The sequence below is a fragment of the Nicotiana tabacum genome, chromosome 8 (assembly GCF_000715075.1).
Source record: "Nicotiana tabacum cultivar K326 chromosome 8, ASM71507v2, whole genome shotgun sequence".
NCBI classification, from domain to species: domain Eukaryota; kingdom Viridiplantae; phylum Streptophyta; class Magnoliopsida; order Solanales; family Solanaceae; genus Nicotiana; species Nicotiana tabacum.
In genome coordinates this window covers 124,904,255-124,921,074 of record NC_134087.1, presented here as the reverse complement: position 1 = coordinate 124,921,074, position 16,820 = coordinate 124,904,255, and the positions used below count along the sequence as shown (strand labels likewise).

Sequence of the window (16,820 nt, the reverse complement as noted above, 5' to 3'; positions counted from 1 at the left end):
GCAAGCTCATATACGTGGAGATCCGCTCTTACCGAGCAAGTAAACAATAAAACATAAAGTCATTACATCCACGAATAATGGAATAACTCATTAGTGTTTTTTTGGTCCCCAAAAAACTTTAAAAGAATCTTATGGTTCACTAAGCTTTCACTTTGTACAAGATTTAGGAAAGAGCTGGATGATATTGAGTGTATGTACATGACCTTCTAAAATATGGACACACCCAGTGGAAGATTCTAGTAGTATTTGAGGGTTGAACATGTTAATAAGAAAGATCACTCCGTAAAATTTTTATAGAACTGTATACACAAGTACTTGGTCCTGAGAGAATTTAGGGGGCCTGAGGTTTATAACTATTTTATTGGAATAAGATTTAAAACAGTCAAGTGTTTCACCAAAATCTCACGGAGAAATAGCACGGTCTAGCCAGTTTTTAGACTGATCATTCAAAAATAGTCAGCGTTTGCCAAGTCATTGAAAAATAGTCACTATTTTGCTGCAACAGAGACCGGTCCAGCATAATATACTGGAGTTCGGTGCACCTGTGTATGAACTTCCAGCATATTATGTTGGACCGGTATACTTTGATGGCTCCAATATAATATACTGGAGACTGGAGCACCGGTACTCTAAACTCCAATATATTATGCTGGACCGATATATTATACTGGAACTCCAATATATTATGCTGGAGTATTTTTTCGGATTTTGAACAGTATTTTTGTTCAGATTTATCTTTACATGAAAAGTGGCTAAATTTCGATTACTTTTGAAACTGTGGCTATTTTTGAATGACCACTTGTAAATCTAGCTATCTCCTTCATTTTTGTTTTGCTTTTGCTATATCACATTACTACTTTTGGCTCTGGGAGACTTTAAACTCAGCCATAGTGATGGTCAGGCCAGAGCTACAGTTTGACTTATGGATTCAGCAAAACCCAGTAGTTTTGGCCTAGACCATGTATTTGGGTTAAAAAATTCAGATAATATGCATAAATAATTAATTCAAAGCTAATAAACTGTGTTTTCTAGAATCTAGAGTCCATAAACTCAAAATTTTAGCCCCGTCTCTGGTAATGGTATACTAGGCTATCAAACATGGTGGTGTGGAATTACATTGCATTTTAGTTTGCGATATCTCTTTCCTACGTGATCAAAACAAGACATCTTTGGTCCTTAACTGAGTGAAAAAGGTTCAAACAAATTGACGATGTATTTGCATTAGTGGTTATACTGAACTAGAGCAATGCTACTGATAAAGATTCTATAAGTTCACAAATACTAATATATAGGTTGCTTGTTAAATTCTTCATATGTTACTCCGAATGTTGGGGGTAAAAAAAAAGTTGAGATAGATGTGATGTTAAATTATTCAATCAAAATGTCAAATAGATAAATAGAGCAGTTTTCGGATATTTCAAAATAAAGTTCGTCTTGCCCTGCTCTCCCTATTAAATTTATTAAAAAATTAGCCCTGCCCTGTCCTGCTTTGCTCCACCCATCTCAATCTTTCCCTGTCCGACCCCATTTAGTGTTTACCCTGCCCGCTCTACGCTACCCCAATTGCCATCCCTAATTAAAACCATTTACCCACCCACTCTGTGACCCGACCCTCTAGGTCTTTCTCTTTTTTCTTTTAATAAAAAATATAAAATAAATCACATTCGATTAAAACAAAATAGTGCAAGCAATTAGCATTTGTTACTCAGCTATATATCTATAAGAAATGATTTGATAATACTCCATATATCTATCTCTTGGTAGGCTGATATAGATAATGGACTAGACTTGAGGTTGTCTAAGGGTAGGGTAATATCGGTACCCGTACCCTTAAGTACCGATACCGGAGCGTACCACTCCAGTTGGGGGTAGGGGTGAGGGGTTTTGGTGAAGGATATAGGTAAAGGTATGATACACGAAATAGTACCTTAATACTCGTACCGTAAATACCCTTAAGGTACGGTACCGGTACCCAAACTTTTTTATATTTAAAATCTGGTTGTTTTTGTACCATTAGCCAACAGCCTTTATTACCGTTGACAACGGCCAAAAACAGTTAATGGAATTTTTACACCCTATAGAAAACCTTAGTACCCTATTTATTTTAAATAAATACCATTTTAAAATATTACATCTTATAAATACCTTTTATACTTTATAGCCAAATATCTAATTACAGTTACATCCTACATTTAAGGCACCATATATGCTAAATAATATTTTTCTCTCTCCTTTTTAGTCTTTTCTCTCACATAATCACAGTAAAATTGACTAACCACGTTCTCTCTCTTTTTGCATACACTTTACTCTTTCTCCCTCAACCCACGATTCATACCTCTCCTCCCACCCAAATTCTCTAGTTCTCCTCCATTACAATCGCCTAAGGTAAGTTTAATTCGTTGATTTTGATAGACGAAGAGCAATTGGTTCAACTGTAGCGGCTCGATTCTGCTTGGCAGTGGTCGTTGAAGTAGGGTTCACAGTTTTTGCGTAATTCATGGCTTCGTTTGTGGGATTTGAGGGTTGGAGATTGTTTGTAGTTGTTGTAGGAGGTTGGGCAGATGTGTTACGGGGCTGACCTGCCGGAATTAATGGCTGGCCGCCGGCCGGCGAAGCCATCAGGCTGCTTCTCTCTCTAGATCGCCCAAATCGCCTATTTGTATTCAGTTGTATTCGAATGTATATTTCAGTTGTATTCACATGTATTCAGTAGCATTAATTTATATATTTTAGATGTATTAAAAAGTTATGCGTATTCTCTTGTATTCAGTTTTAATCAGTTGTATTTAACTATTTTATTCAGCAGAAGTTAGTTGTATTTTGTTACATTCAAGAGTTTTATTCAGCTGTATTCAGTTGTATTTTGTTGTATTCAAGTGTTTTATTCAGATGAATTAAGTTGTATTTTGTTGTATTCAATTGTATACAGTTCTACTCAGCTGTATTATTCATATGTATTTCTCTTTATTCAGCTATAATCTTTATTATGTATCTTTCAAATACAGATTAATGAGGGATCGTTTTAGTTCGTTGAGTTAAATTAGGAGAATATCATGTGATTTGATTTCCTTAGTTCGTGGAGTTAAATTAGGAGAATATCATGTGATTTGATTTCCTTAGTTCGTGGAGTTAAATTAGGAGAATATCATGTGATTTGATTTCCTTCTGTTTTTAACCAGTTTAACCTTCTGTATTTAACGTTAATGCCGCTTGAATACAGCTAAATACATGTCAAACTTAGCTGGAATTCCAGTTTTTACGCCTATTTTTTTGGGTGTATTAATGAATACAACAGCTTAAATACATAAAATACATTGTATAAAAACATAAAAGGTATCTATAACACGTAATATAACAAAGAGTATCTATAAATGACTAATTAGACTTAAAAGATGGTGCTTTATGAAAAATTCCCTTATTTTTACCTCCCTAGCCCCCAACATCCCCTTACCTCCTAATTTTTGTTTTTAACCCCTAAGTTTGTTCAAATACATTTTGCCTTATTTTAAAACTATAAACACCTTATTTCATTGTTTCAATTTTCATTCAAAAACTCTCATATCTCTCCAACTCTCTATCTTTCTCTATCTCTAATTGCAATTAACATCGACATTTATGTCAGCGTTTGGTACATTCGTTCCAACTCATATTAATTTTCACAATTATTTTTGTTATACTTGTATTGCTATTTGTTGTAATTTTAGTTATTTATTATTAAAAATGGCTCCTAAACTGGTAAAAAAAGTGTGTAAATAAATCTATCATACCTCCTTTTTACGGGGAAAGATTTTTTTCACTTTAAGTGACATTATTGAAATGTGATTATTTATTTTATTTTTTAACAGTCGCCATTTGAAATAATTATTTATGGTGTTCCAAGTCACCATTTATTTTAAAATGCCAATTCAAGGAAAATTTGACTCTGTTTACTGTATGTGAAACACAGAAGACTGAGTAAGAAATTCTATTAACCCGAGAGAAGGTATTAGATACTTTCAAATTCTGTAATTTTAGCACGGTCGTTTTACAATCATAACTTGGCTTAATTAACGAATTATTACAATCTTTAGAACCTATGTGAATTTTATATTTTATCGCTTTTAAAATTACTTCTTTATATGATAGTTATGGAATTATATTGGAAACAAATCACGTGTATATGTATCCGTTTTGTTTGAGTGTTAAAAGTATGTCACGCAGATGTGTACACAATTAATAACACTTAATTATTTGTTAAGATTGTTTGGCCAAAGTCGCGCGAACGCATACTTCTGATTTATTTGGGTATCATAATTATGTCACGCGACGTATACACAATTACGATAATAAATTAAACACACCTAAAGCATTCTATGAATGTTTATAAATTGTTTGATTAATTTCCTGAGTTGTTTGCAGATGATTTTTAAAGGGCCATGAATATATATATAAAGTTGGGACAATAGGAGATGACTTGCACCTCTTTTTGGCCAAAGATCTTATTTATCTATTTTCTCCTTTATTGGGTTTTATCCCTTTTTTTTCCTATTTATATGCTATTTAAAAAAGAAGTATTCTTTTTTAACAAATTCCAACAGTCGCTTAATTAAAAAATCCAAATATCACGTCCTTTCATTTTTCTTTCTCCCATGTCTTCAGCCGTTACCAGCATAATAAACTCATTTATATCTTTCCTCATTACTACTACTATTTATTTCTTCTCCTAAAATTTCACCTCTTCCTTCCTAATTTCTTATCGTTTTCCCTTCTTCTTTCCTACGTTCTCTATTGCAGAAGAATTATGAGTTGTTCTTTTTTCTTCTTCTTTTTGTGTGTGTATCTTTTAGACCTTTTTAGTCGAAAAGGTTAAAATTTGTAACGTTTATTGTTACTAATCATCTTTATTTTTTTATTTCTGTTACTTTTCTTAATTCTTAGTCGGAAATAATTGTCATTTTGAAATATGTTTGAAGCCTTTTCCTGCTTTAATTGCAAAAAATTAGAATATTATTGTGCTTAATGTATTATAAGATTATGATGTTTTCTATCTCCTCTTTTTTTCATTGATTTTATTTTTGTGTTTTTTGCAGGTTGATTAATGTTGTGTGTAGTTGTTGCATTTGGATTAATTTGTTTCAAGGACAATAATGTTAAGCCATTTTCTAAATTGTATTTCCTGGAGCAATTGCACTTGCAATTCAGAAGACGTTTAAGTCTATCATGAGGAGTGGTAATTGATGTTGTATTATTTTTTGCCTGTAATGTTTTCTTTCTCCTTTTAAATTTCATTGATTTTAGTTTTGTGTTTTTTGCAAGTTGATAATTAGTAGTGTGCTTAGTTGCTGCATTTAGTTTATTTCATAATTTCTAAGGATATTGTTAAATCGTTGTCTAATGTGCATTTTCTGGAATAATTGTGATTTAGAGGAGTTTAAGTCTATTATGAGAATGATAACTGATGTATCATTATCTTTTGCCTGAAGTGTTGGTTGATCAAAATAAAATTTTCGTCTACAAATTTAATTTTATGCGAAAAAGAAATGAAGGTCATTTAATTTTATGGTTGTATGTTTTGCTTTTATTAATTCTCTTATTTACACTTAAACTATATATAAGGTTTTAAGTACAAAAACAATTGTTCAACTATCTCCTACTCCCTCCCCTTTTTCCTTCTCTTTCTCCTTTAGTTTTCAAATACTGGGTGAAGTATTTGCCTCTATAAATAAATTTTAAGCAAGGCGGTGTTTAGGGCTATTTTTATTTGAACATTTCCATTGTTATGAATTCTGATCAATTTGGTTGTGCCTTTGTGCAGAAACGTTTCTCTTTCTTTTTAGTGCATGATGTACATCGTATCACGCATATTCTGTTCTCTTATACCTATTCATAGTCGTAATTGATAGTGTAATTTATAAAAAGAAATTTACTATTTGTATAATACTTATCTAACAAATTTTTATTTGTTTGTGTTAAGATATAGTGTCACATTTTTTAACTCACGGATTCTGATTCACAATATTTTTTACATACTGAGTTCAACAATTGAAAAAAAGGAGGTACTTATTGGCGAAAATTGATGGGAGCAAAGATGACTATATATGAAATAATGAAGAGAGAATAAAATGGAAAGCAAAATCTATTTGAGGAAAAAAAAATGTATTTTTCAGATTTTTTTCGAAAATTAGCAAGAGGAAAAAGCAGGAGGAAAAAGAAGAATAAATTTGATTATTTTAGAAGGAATAACAAATGTTAAATATCTGGAGTACAATAACAAAGAGGTCCAATAAGAACGAGAAAATCAAAGAGAAGGAAGAAATGAGTAAGAAAAGAAGGGGGAAAGGGAAAGAAGAAACGTGGGGAGTGGGGGTGGGGGGGGGGGGGAAGAAAATAAAGAAGGGAAAATTGGAAATAAAACTCTCACTCTATAATAAAAGAAATATAAATCACGTCTTTTATACATATATGTTTAAGAAATTGATCTTCTAAGAATACAATCAAATAAATACTAAATGCATACCAAAGTATCCTTTACTCAAATACTTATGAAAATATAGAACACGAACATACTTTTTAAGAAATATAACTAAATATACCTACTATAATAGGAAAATATTTAAAAAGGGTTATAAAATCTCTAAAAACCTTTAATAGAGTTCTAAAATTAGTAGAAAATATTTTTCTTTTTAATTTATCTTCTCCTAAAACGAGAAGACTTTCAAATCTTTTTCAAAGCACATTTGGTAAAATTTTAGGAGTATGAAAAGTAAAACAATAATGATGTACGATGAGCAATTGAGTTTTATCAAATTTTATAACAAAAAAGATGTAATTTTACTTGCCTATATTATTGTTACTATAATTTCAATAGACATTAACATGATATTTATAGGTGAGACCAATAATTCTCATGTTTTTTCTTTCTTCTACCTCAATTCACTTTTAAAAAATATTATCTCATTAATTCATGATTAATACCTTTTACAAAATAACCGCGCGAAGCGCGACAAATTCACTAGTTATGGATACAGTTTGTGGAGAGTGGAGACCGTACCAAGGGGCATGAATAAGCTTCTAAAATTAGCACTGGATTTATCAAATACTAAAACTCATCTGTAATTAAAGGCAATGATACATGAAATGAGACTAACAACTAAAGTGAAATACGCTAGTTAATAAGCTTTAACTTGTGACAAATTTATGGTGTATAAGAAATATTAGAATCTATTTATTATTAGATATTTAAATATATATTTAATAATTATAAATTGATAATGAATCGAAAATAGTAATCGGTATGTCCAACTCATGTGAATATAATATAAAATTTTATTATTTGTTTCATTTTCCAAATAACAAAAGGATAAATATGAGTTTAGAAAGTATTTTTTATAATAAATATCTATACTAATTACTCAAGCTTTAACATTGCCTTCAAGTATTTAAGATTCAAAATAGAAAGGTAAAATGGATGTAATCAATTTTAAAATCAAGTCTAAGAAAGGATTTTTCGCTCGCTATAAAGTTTATCTTTTTAACTGAGACGTCTTTTTAAAAAAAAAGCTGAAACGTAGTTCTCTATTCTGAAAGCTAAATGTATATCTTATAATGTAATATTTATGTTTCCTCAAGCTGTATTACTTGAAGATGTCTAACTTCAAATATCAACAAAAGATTTGGCTGTAATATCCCCATTTGTAAATTTTAATATATATATATATATATATATATATATATATATATATATATATATATATATATATATCCACAGATAAGTTTAACAGATTAAAAAAAAAAACTAGTGAAAAAAACAAAGCTAGTGAAACACAAAATTATTTTTTATAAGTGTTCTTCATATATTTAAAATAAAATTGAAAGAGGATAAAGTGATAAACAATATATATGTGTTACAAATAAAAAAATAATTTTTTTTGAAAAATAACCTTTGTTCTGTATAATTACGCCCAAATAGTCTCAAACAGAAAACTTTTCGGCCAGGGTTGGTCAATCTAGTGAATGTTCAAAATATTTTTTAAAACAGATTAATAAGAAATGAAAGCGAGAAAAAGAGAAACAAAAGGGTAAAACAAAAGGGAGCAAACCAGCGGCAAGTTGCCGTACCTACAACCTCCGCTTCCTCCCCGCCGGTGGTAATTTTCCAGCGAAGCTCAAGCATAAGTTGGTCTCTGAAAAAATTGAGTTCAAGGTAAACTTTTTGGTGATTCTTCTAGCATCTGTTGTGCTTGATAAATGGCTTTAAAGCTTATTCAAAGAGGAATCCATGAAGCTGAAAACCCAATTGAAGTGTCTCTTAGAGAAGCTTTTGAGCTTCGTAAACCCCAACTAAACCCCCCATTTTCCTTAAAAGTCCTAACACAAGAGGAATACTCAAAAATTAATAAAGCTTTAATCTTTGGCATTTTATCCCAATCCCATTTGGCTAAAGTTCATATTAAGCACCTGCATGCAATTATTACTGATGGGTATGGTTTCTTTACTTGTATTCTTGTCAATATTGTTGATGAATTGTATCCAAAGTTGCTTGACTCAGTGAAAATTCAGCTTATATGGGTTACTAAAGAGATGTTGAATGTATTGGCTATAGGTTTTGATAAATTGCTAGTGGTTATTTTAAGGCAAATTGTTGGTGGAGATTTTAGGGAGGGCAATTTGTGGTTGTGTTTGGAGATGGTTACCTTGTTTTTAGCCAATTGGGATTGTTTATTAGAGGAAGAACCATTGGTTTTGAATAAGGGGTTGTATGTGTTCCTTCGATTATTGGCCGATCATTATAGGGTACCAAGTACTCCAATGGTAGACGCATTGAAGAGAATGGAGGTTGAATTCTGTGTTCGACTTTTGAGGGAACACTTTCCTTTGTGTTTGAAGATAGGGAGGGACTTAATTAGGCTTTTGCAAGACTTGGTTCATATACCTGAGTTTAAATCCATATGGAAAGACTTGTTATTGAATCCGAGACAGTTTAGGGCGGACGGATTTGAAGATATCTCACAAATTTACCGCATAAGAACTTCAAGTTTGTACTTTTTGCTTCGAGTAACTCCTGAAATGGAAACCAAATTGAGGTTTTTGCTTACACATGTCAGGTTGGGTAGTCAAAAGAGGTACCAGGTTTGGTTTGCTAAGAAGTTCCTTGGAGTACCCGAGAGAGAAACCATTTTAACTGACATTGTTAGGTTTATATGCTGTTCAGTTCGTCCATCCAGTGAAATTACGCAACCGGACATCTTACCCAGATGGGCTGTGATTGGTTGGCTATTGAAGTCGTGCAGGAAGAGTTATATCGAAGCAAATGTAAAGCTTGCATTGTTTTATGATTGGCTTTTCTTTGATGAAACCACTGATAATGTAATGAACATTGAACCTGCAATTCTTTTAATGGTGAACTCTATACCTAAGTATATTGAAGTCACCCATACTCTTCTTGAGTTCCTGCTAATTGTGGTTGACAACTATGATATTGAGAGGAAGGAGATTATCTCCAATGGGGTGTCAACGGCTCTTTCTACGATTGTTAAAAAGGGAATTATTGGTTCACTTGATATTTTGACTCGATGTGACATGATATCACCAGTCCTTAGGGAAATGCTTGGAAAAATGTTATTGGTCATGCAAAGTAGCCATTCCAAAAAGTTAGGATCAGCCAGTGTTACCCATGACATATCACCACCTATACATTTGCTTCCATCAAGCTTGGGATCCCAACACCCTAACAGCGTAAGCTGAAATAAATTGTGTGTCGTCACAGGCATATTCAGGGCAGATTTGCTAATGCATCTCTTTCGCGTCCTGAAGAATTGCTTGTGAACTTTTTTTTTTCAATAGGTGATAAGGTTCCACCAAGGGGACGAAAATTTCAAGGAAAAGTTTGAAATCAAGGTGATAGGAGAAACATCTCTTTTGCCTCCTGACGAATTGCATGTGACCTCTTGCTCAATAGGTGATAAAGTTCCACTCAAATGGATGAAAGTTTCAAGGAAAAGCTTAAAATCAAGGTGATAGGAAGTTTCTCTGGTACTACTCAGATATCCTAAGATGTATATTCCCCGTCATGTTGCTAAAAGTTTGCTTTAGCTCTTGAGTACTGCACATTCCTATCATTATTATGTTATTATCTGATATTCTCTATTTCCAGAATAGCTTGTTTTTCTGCATTCTGCAGTTGTCAAATTACTTAGACCACAGGAATTAACATCTTCAACAACTCTTAGTTCACATCCTAAATGATAATTGTAAGTTGTGATAAGATTTGGTCATCTAATCCGTGTGAGAGGTGATCACAAGTTTTGAATTGTACAATGTAGTCGGACAAGATATGGTTTTCCCCACCCAAACTTTACTATGCCACCCTCTTCCAGGTAAGTCTTATACCCTGGCGACACTGTATTTGTACCTACCTCAGCTGTGGGGAACTTGCGTTAAGAAAATAATGTTTCTTGGTTTTATTCATTCTGTGCTAGTGACTTGGCCATCAAAAAAGGATGAAAACAGCACCTCCTTTGATGAACTTATTCGCTCAAGCCTCAGCCTCTATTATAGCGAGCGATTTTGTGGAGAATGGGAAGTGGAGATGGACTGATAGTAGAGGTTAACTACTTCGTGATGTTAACCTGTTCACTTTATGCCTAAAGTCAGTCGTATAGATCGAGTAAGATGGAAGCTTGAATGAGAAGGTTGTTTTACTACCTGTAGTGTGTAACATTTTCAGGCACAATGGATTAGCAGGTGTATTGACAATTGCTATGGCATAAACTGCAGTCAGAAAGTTCTTTGGTGCCTTTTCATCTTACGGTTGGCTTGTAAAGGAGATTATAAGTTCTGCAACGTCATCAAATCTATTTGAAATTTTGTCTCTCTAACCTTTTCTCCTGGTCTATCTTGAGACATATCAATTTCATGTGACATACTTTTTTATTGAAGGATGAATATTTCTCTTATATTAGAAGCGACACTTGACGAGCTTGAGCAGCCTGTTTCATCAACATGCCTGCTTGGCAGCCATGTGTTCCGCTCTCGCTCTCTCCTATTAAAACTCTAGAGCCTCTGAAATATCCCACCGTTTCTGGATTCCTCTATCCTTCCGCTCTTCTCCTAAGCCCAGTAGGATAGCTAGGTGGTCAATAAGGCAGCAAACGTTAGGAATTCGGCCAGCCAATTTCAAACGACGCCATAGCCGTTTTCTCTTTTGGGCCTAGCAGTGAACTGAAACGACACACTTTTTTTTTTGTGTTAAAAAAGTGAAGCGGTAACTTCTATTTGAATGAGTAACTTCTGAATCGCAGGTCTTGCATTCTGCGGACTCACTGTCGATTCCTTCAGGTATGCACAATTTCTCCAAAAAGTCATCTAGAAGTGTCCGTCCCTTGTTTTTCTTATCGGGGTATTTTTTTCTCCTTTTTTGTTTAAAATAGAGCCTCCTCATATTGGAAATAGATTCTCAAGTTATACATATGAATCCCCGGTTTTGAGTGGCATTGATGATAATGTAGCTTCACAAGGAGATATCCAAAGTCCAAATAAGGTACTTGAACTTCCGGGTATGATCCGTTTCCCCTTATTATTTTCGCAACTTTACGCTTTTCCCCTTTCTTCCAACTTAAATTTGTCGAAAGAAAATATAAATTTGTTACTCCGTGGGGATACTTAATATTTTTTTTAGGTCTGTTATACGCCTCTTCACGTGGGTTCTCATTCTTTTACTTGGACCAAATACATGAAAATATTTGTTAATGAGTGGCGGAAGGATGCAAACTAAAGATATTTGTCTGCTCTAATCAGTGTTGTCAAAGGAGCGCTTTAAGCGCGCTTAAGCCCTGAAGCGAGGCTCAAAACACGTTGAGCGCTTCGCCTCGCTTTGTGGGCGCTTTAACGTCGCATCAAAGCTCTAAGACATACTTTTCCTTGCCAATGAGTGTAATCTTGAAAAGGCGACCTTAAACAATTGATATTTTACTTTATTGCGATTTTTTTTTTTCAATTTCTTTGTCCATATAATATTCGTTATTCATGCTTATAATGATTAGTCTTGGACTTACTTTTTCTCCCGTTGCGCCTTTTCCATTAAATCTCACGCTTTATTTGCGCTTTGCGCTTAAAGCCCCAACGGACCTTAGAGCTTTTTTGCGCTTTTCGCCTTTAATAACATTGGCTCTAATACTATGTTTAAATAAATGAAACCCTCCATTTAAAGTTTAAAATGGTTAAAGAGGAGACACATTTTATTTGTTCATTTAAAGTGCAATGGAAGTGAAAATGACTACTTTTAATTGGCCGCCTACTATGGTAATGAAGGTGCTTGTCTAGATACCATTACCACTTAATAATGGACCTGGAAACCTCTGCAGCTTTATTGTTCTTTCGTTCTGACCCTTAGGATGAAACAAGCATGTGGATGCAGAGTATGCATAGAATTATAGCTAAACTGAAGACATAATCAACTTAGTAAAAGTTCTAGATATGCGATAAGGTGAAAGAGTAGGTCCACTTGGGAACATGTGACATCTAAATTTGTTAAGCAGTGATGACTTAAGTTTTAACCTTCGAACATATGAGTTAACCATCTACAATTAGTTTGAGAAGCTCGAGTCAATTTTTGCTCGGTGTAGGTTATAGAGATTCACAATCCAATGCTGGAATCATCTGGTTAGAGTTTGGGATGGAAAGTGTTGGTAGTAGCAAGCTTGCATTTGCATGTGTACTATCAATGTGTATGGTTCCTCACAATACTTCTGTAGTAAGTGGTAGCTAAGCCTTTGATCAATTTAGTTATTGGAGTAATTAGCCAACCAAGTTGATACTTGACAGTAAACAAAGTCCAGAAAGGAAGCCATTGGTTGGTAGAAGCCTGTCAGGGAGCAGCTCTTGCTGAAACATTTGATGAGACTAATTGATGATGCAACAGTTACTGAAAATTCCAAAATAGACATATCCATACTGTCCTTTTCCCAGTATTCTCCTTGTGGGTTTATTAATCTATTAATGAATCTAATTCAACGTTTAACAGAAATGGATGGTCCATGATTTCACCAATCACAATGACGTAAATATAAGCTACGCAGTTTTTGTTGTGTTATCATACGATTTGATTATACTCGGAAACCATTGCGTTAGAGTATTGACTCTGAAGAGATTTTTGCTTTCTACTTCTTGAATTTAGCGTTAGTTACTAGGAGCTTTCAACGTTTTAACGGTTGTAGATTGTTACTGAATATCATTTCTAAGATTAGTAATATAACTTTAGAAGTTGTTTCACAGGTTTGGAGAGATTCAGATAATATCTCATTTTCTTCATCTAAGTTATGCTCTTCTACATACTATAAAGTATTGCTTACTATTGTCTTCAGGAATCTGAGTAGTGGAAGTGAAATTTAAAACCTTATATATGCCCTGAAACTAGACCACAAATTAAGGATTCCAGTTCATCTTTCGCCCTTAAATTTCACACATCAAATTTGCTCATATCAAATTCGTAGGAAGCTGACTTTCTGTTCCGATGTCAATGCTATCACAACCTTTAGATGCCAAGGACTGTTTCTCAAGTTTTGTGCCTGAAACTCCTGCATTGGCCAATAGTGATGATTTTAGGGTCCCTGAATCAATTGACATTGGCTTCAAAGAGGATACTAACACCAAAGGATGCAAAGAAGACAGCGACAACAAGGAGGAAGATAATTCTGCTGAAAATCGAACAAATGGAAAAAGTGATAGTGTGTCTTCTGGTGTTGATGTGGCTTCAAAGGGCCTTCTTCAGTGTATAATCTCTGTTGCAGATAACAAAAGGGTAGGTCAGGTGAGTTATTTTCCTTTTGTTGGGGCAAATTTAGATTGCTTCTTCCGACGTAGCTACGAGACTTCTCTGCTATAAAATGTACTGCATTAATAGCTGCACCCATACCATTAAGGTTTAATCTTGGTGGAAATTTACTATAAAAACAATTTCATCAAGTTTAATTTAACAATACAGCTTTGTTTGTTTGGCATGATGATCCTGCATCTCTTAATCCTCGAATTCTACTCATCTTCATTAGAAAAGGAATATTGGCAACTATAAAGTGATTTTTATTACTATTAAAACATGGGATAATCATGATTTTATAGATAAAAGCCTTATACCAAAATCCTCTAGCATTTCCTGAATGAAATAAGCTTAGGCTAGGATGAAAAAATAGTTGTGTTTCACTCTCTCTCTCTGTTCTTACTCTTTCTGAGTTTTATTCTTAGCAGACAAAGCAGTTTAAAAATTTTATTACTTCAGATACATGATTTGTAAGCTTAGATAGACGATAGAAGAGCGAAGTGGAGCGTCCTCCAAATTTAGTATAGTGATAAGTCATAATAAAACAAAGGTAGAAGAAAGAAGGAGCTAAGCTTTGCTTATAGAGTATGTAAATATAGAGCAAAAATAGTGAGTGAGAGCTCTGATGAGATAGTGTAAGGTAAGTGTTCTGTTTTCAGATCTGGAGTCTATGTGAGTCCCAACTTTGATATGCAGGTAGCAAAGATCAAAAGGGAGTATGTTAGTCAAATAGCGGGCTTTCATCTTTAATTCCATGAAGTTCCATTTTTTCACACAGGAAAAACCGTTTCCTAGATTGTTGTGAAATCTTGAAACCAATGCATTCAAACACCTTCCTTCAATGTGTAATAATCATTCTACTGCACAACCACACTCTTCTTACTCATGTGCATTTATTTAAAAATGCTTCCAGAATAGTTGTTTTCAGCTAATCATTATGCTTCCTCTCTTTCCGCTTGATTCACTGCAACCTATGGATAACGTAGATGACCGAAAGATAGCACCATTGATCTGTGTTTTCTCATTTGATATGTATAGTGATGATTTATGCAGGTTCTTTTGACATGCAACTATTTTCCATTCAATTGGGAACCACCAGTGACAACCTGTCAACGACAATTCTGCTGTAGCAGCCCAAAATAAAAATTATGCAATTTAAAACTACCATTGTGGAGGTGCATATACTGAAAACTCTAGATTCATTTTGAGTCGCTCGAAATTGATTTAAATTCTTCACTTTACTCATTCTGTGATAAACTTTTTTCGACAGAGATAATTGTTATCTGTTGAGCATATCAGGTGCTAGACAAGCTGTTCAAAATTCTTTTACAAAAATCACTACTCTGAACACTGATCTCCCCTACGCCTAGGACGTTGTTTGGGCCAAGAGCCATAGTTAGTTGCTGTTTCCATTTGGTTGTTTCTTCCTCGTTTTTGATACCGGCAAGACCCAACCAGATGATGTCAGCTGGTTGGTAGTGAGAGACTCTTAAGTACCTACATACCCAAAAGAGGGCGCTGATTATAAACTACCTGGTACCTTTGTCATCTTATCTTACATGCAAAAACAGATTGTTTTCGACTTGGCACAATTTTCAACATCAGCTACTATTGGCGAGGGAAGTAAAAGAAAGGTAGAATCCATCACTTCTGAAGAAGTAGATCGCAATCCGTCGACGCAAAGATGCAGACCTAAGCAAGAAACCAAACGTACAATCAGCGAGTCCTCTGCAAAAATAATGAAGGTTAGAAATTGATACTTGATAGCCCATACTTTGTTCCTTAACAACTTTTAACTAAGTTACTTTGTGTTTAAGAACAAAATCAGAAAACATGCACCTAATAAACAACCGCACACACAAAGAGTAAATTCATATATAATAAAAGTTTTGTCGGGTAAAAAATGCATAACAATGTTTAAAAGTTTCAAAACTGTTTTAACTTTTCTGAACAATTTCGAAAATTTGGAACAATTCAAAGTGAAATCTATTTACAGTCTCTTTACAATTCTTAGTCCAAATTACATATTCTCAACTACTCTTTTACACTAACTCTCAATTTGTTGTTCATACGGATGCTTCATCAGATTTGAAGTGCAACAAAGGCCGCCTCAATGTTTTTTGATAGCCTACAGCAATTGTAATACTTGCATTCAAAGCAGATTTTGGTGGTGGCGGTTACCGCAGTACAATCTTCCACATTTTGTGTAAATAAGTACGCAGATTTTCATGAAATGTATACTGTAGTACAATGTTTCACATTTTGTATAATTAGCCACGCAAACTCACTCTTTGAATATTCTGGTAAATCCAGGTAGCTCCCTTTATAAATACATTTATGTTCTCATCATACCTCCAAAACTCCAAAGCGTTTGATAATAATTCTAATCCAAGAGTGAAACCGTAGCCGCATACCCTACAAAATAATATGCAAGCTTAGCTTACTACTAACATAGTTACTCTCAAATAGAAAAATTTACTATCAAGACCTAAAATTTAAAAAAATATACCCACTCAATGTTACCCTTATGTTGACAAGGTAATATAATACTATATAACAAGAAAGTATAACTTTGTTCACGTTGGGCCTGGACAGAGCCCAAGCTAATCCTACTAGTATTCTTGGAAGCACTAGGATCCGGATCTATCTTATTGACCGACTTTGATTGAGCAACCGCTACATTTCTTGAACGGCTACTGCCTACATAACCCCTCTCCCTCTTTTCAAGGAAGCGAGTCTCAAACCCTATGTAGTTTTCGGTCCTTTTTTTGAAAGTTCCTGACACGTGCTTTTGTAGCTCTTCACTCCAGCCCTGAAGTAGTTTGTGAGCCCATTTTAACGTGGACCCTCCGTTATAGAATAGAAAGAAAGTGGTGCAGAGATCCATCCACTAGGTACCATCACCAGCGCACTACCCTCCCCGTCCCTCCGGATCGATCGGAACAGACCAACCACATATGATTCATCTCTATCTAGGGCCTCGAAATGGAGCATCCATAAAGAACGAGTTTTCTCTCTCATAAGTTGC

At 34.1% G+C, this 16,820-nt stretch overlaps 1 protein-coding gene across 8 annotated transcripts; it reads left to right on the top strand.

Moving 5' to 3' along the window:
* The first annotated feature begins 7,984 nt into the window (after positions 1–7,984).
* LOC107764351 (uncharacterized) lies at positions 7,985–16,141 on the top strand. 8 transcript variants are annotated; one of them, XM_075219609.1, is made up of 8 exons: positions 7,986–9,714; positions 9,823–9,992; positions 11,280–11,316; positions 11,409–11,534; positions 13,515–13,777; positions 14,846–14,967; positions 15,063–15,537; positions 15,879–16,141. In XM_075219609.1, the coding sequence occupies exons 1-4, from the start codon at positions 8,227–8,229 to the stop codon at positions 11,463–11,465; spliced, it is 1,752 nt and encodes a 583-aa protein (XP_075075710.1). In that variant the 5' UTR covers positions 7,986–8,226; the 3' UTR covers positions 11,466–11,534; positions 13,515–13,777; positions 14,846–14,967; positions 15,063–15,537; positions 15,879–16,141. The 8 variants fall into 8 exon arrangements, with proteins under 8 accessions (XP_075075711.1, XP_075075714.1, XP_075075716.1 ...); XM_075219610.1 differs by lacking the exon at positions 13,515–13,777 and having other exon boundaries at positions 7,985–9,714; XM_075219617.1 differs by lacking the exon at positions 7,986–9,714 and having other exon boundaries at positions 9,721–9,992; positions 13,515–13,786.
* The last annotated feature ends 679 nt before the right edge of the window (positions 16,142–16,820 follow it).

Bases quoted from the DNA above. Each gene is read 5' to 3' on its own strand.
- LOC107764351 (XM_075219610.1), top strand. From the start codon at position 8,227: ATGGCTTTAAAGCTTATTCAAAGAGGAATCCATGAAGCTGAAAACCCA. The intron at 9,993-11,279 runs GTGATAGGAAGT...TCTGAATCGCAG, and splicing joins AGGAAAAGCTTAAAATCAAG to GTCTTGCATTCTGCGGACTC. The intron at 11,317-11,408 runs GTATGCACAATT...TGTTTAAAATAG, and splicing joins CTCACTGTCGATTCCTTCAG to AGCCTCCTCATATTGGAAAT.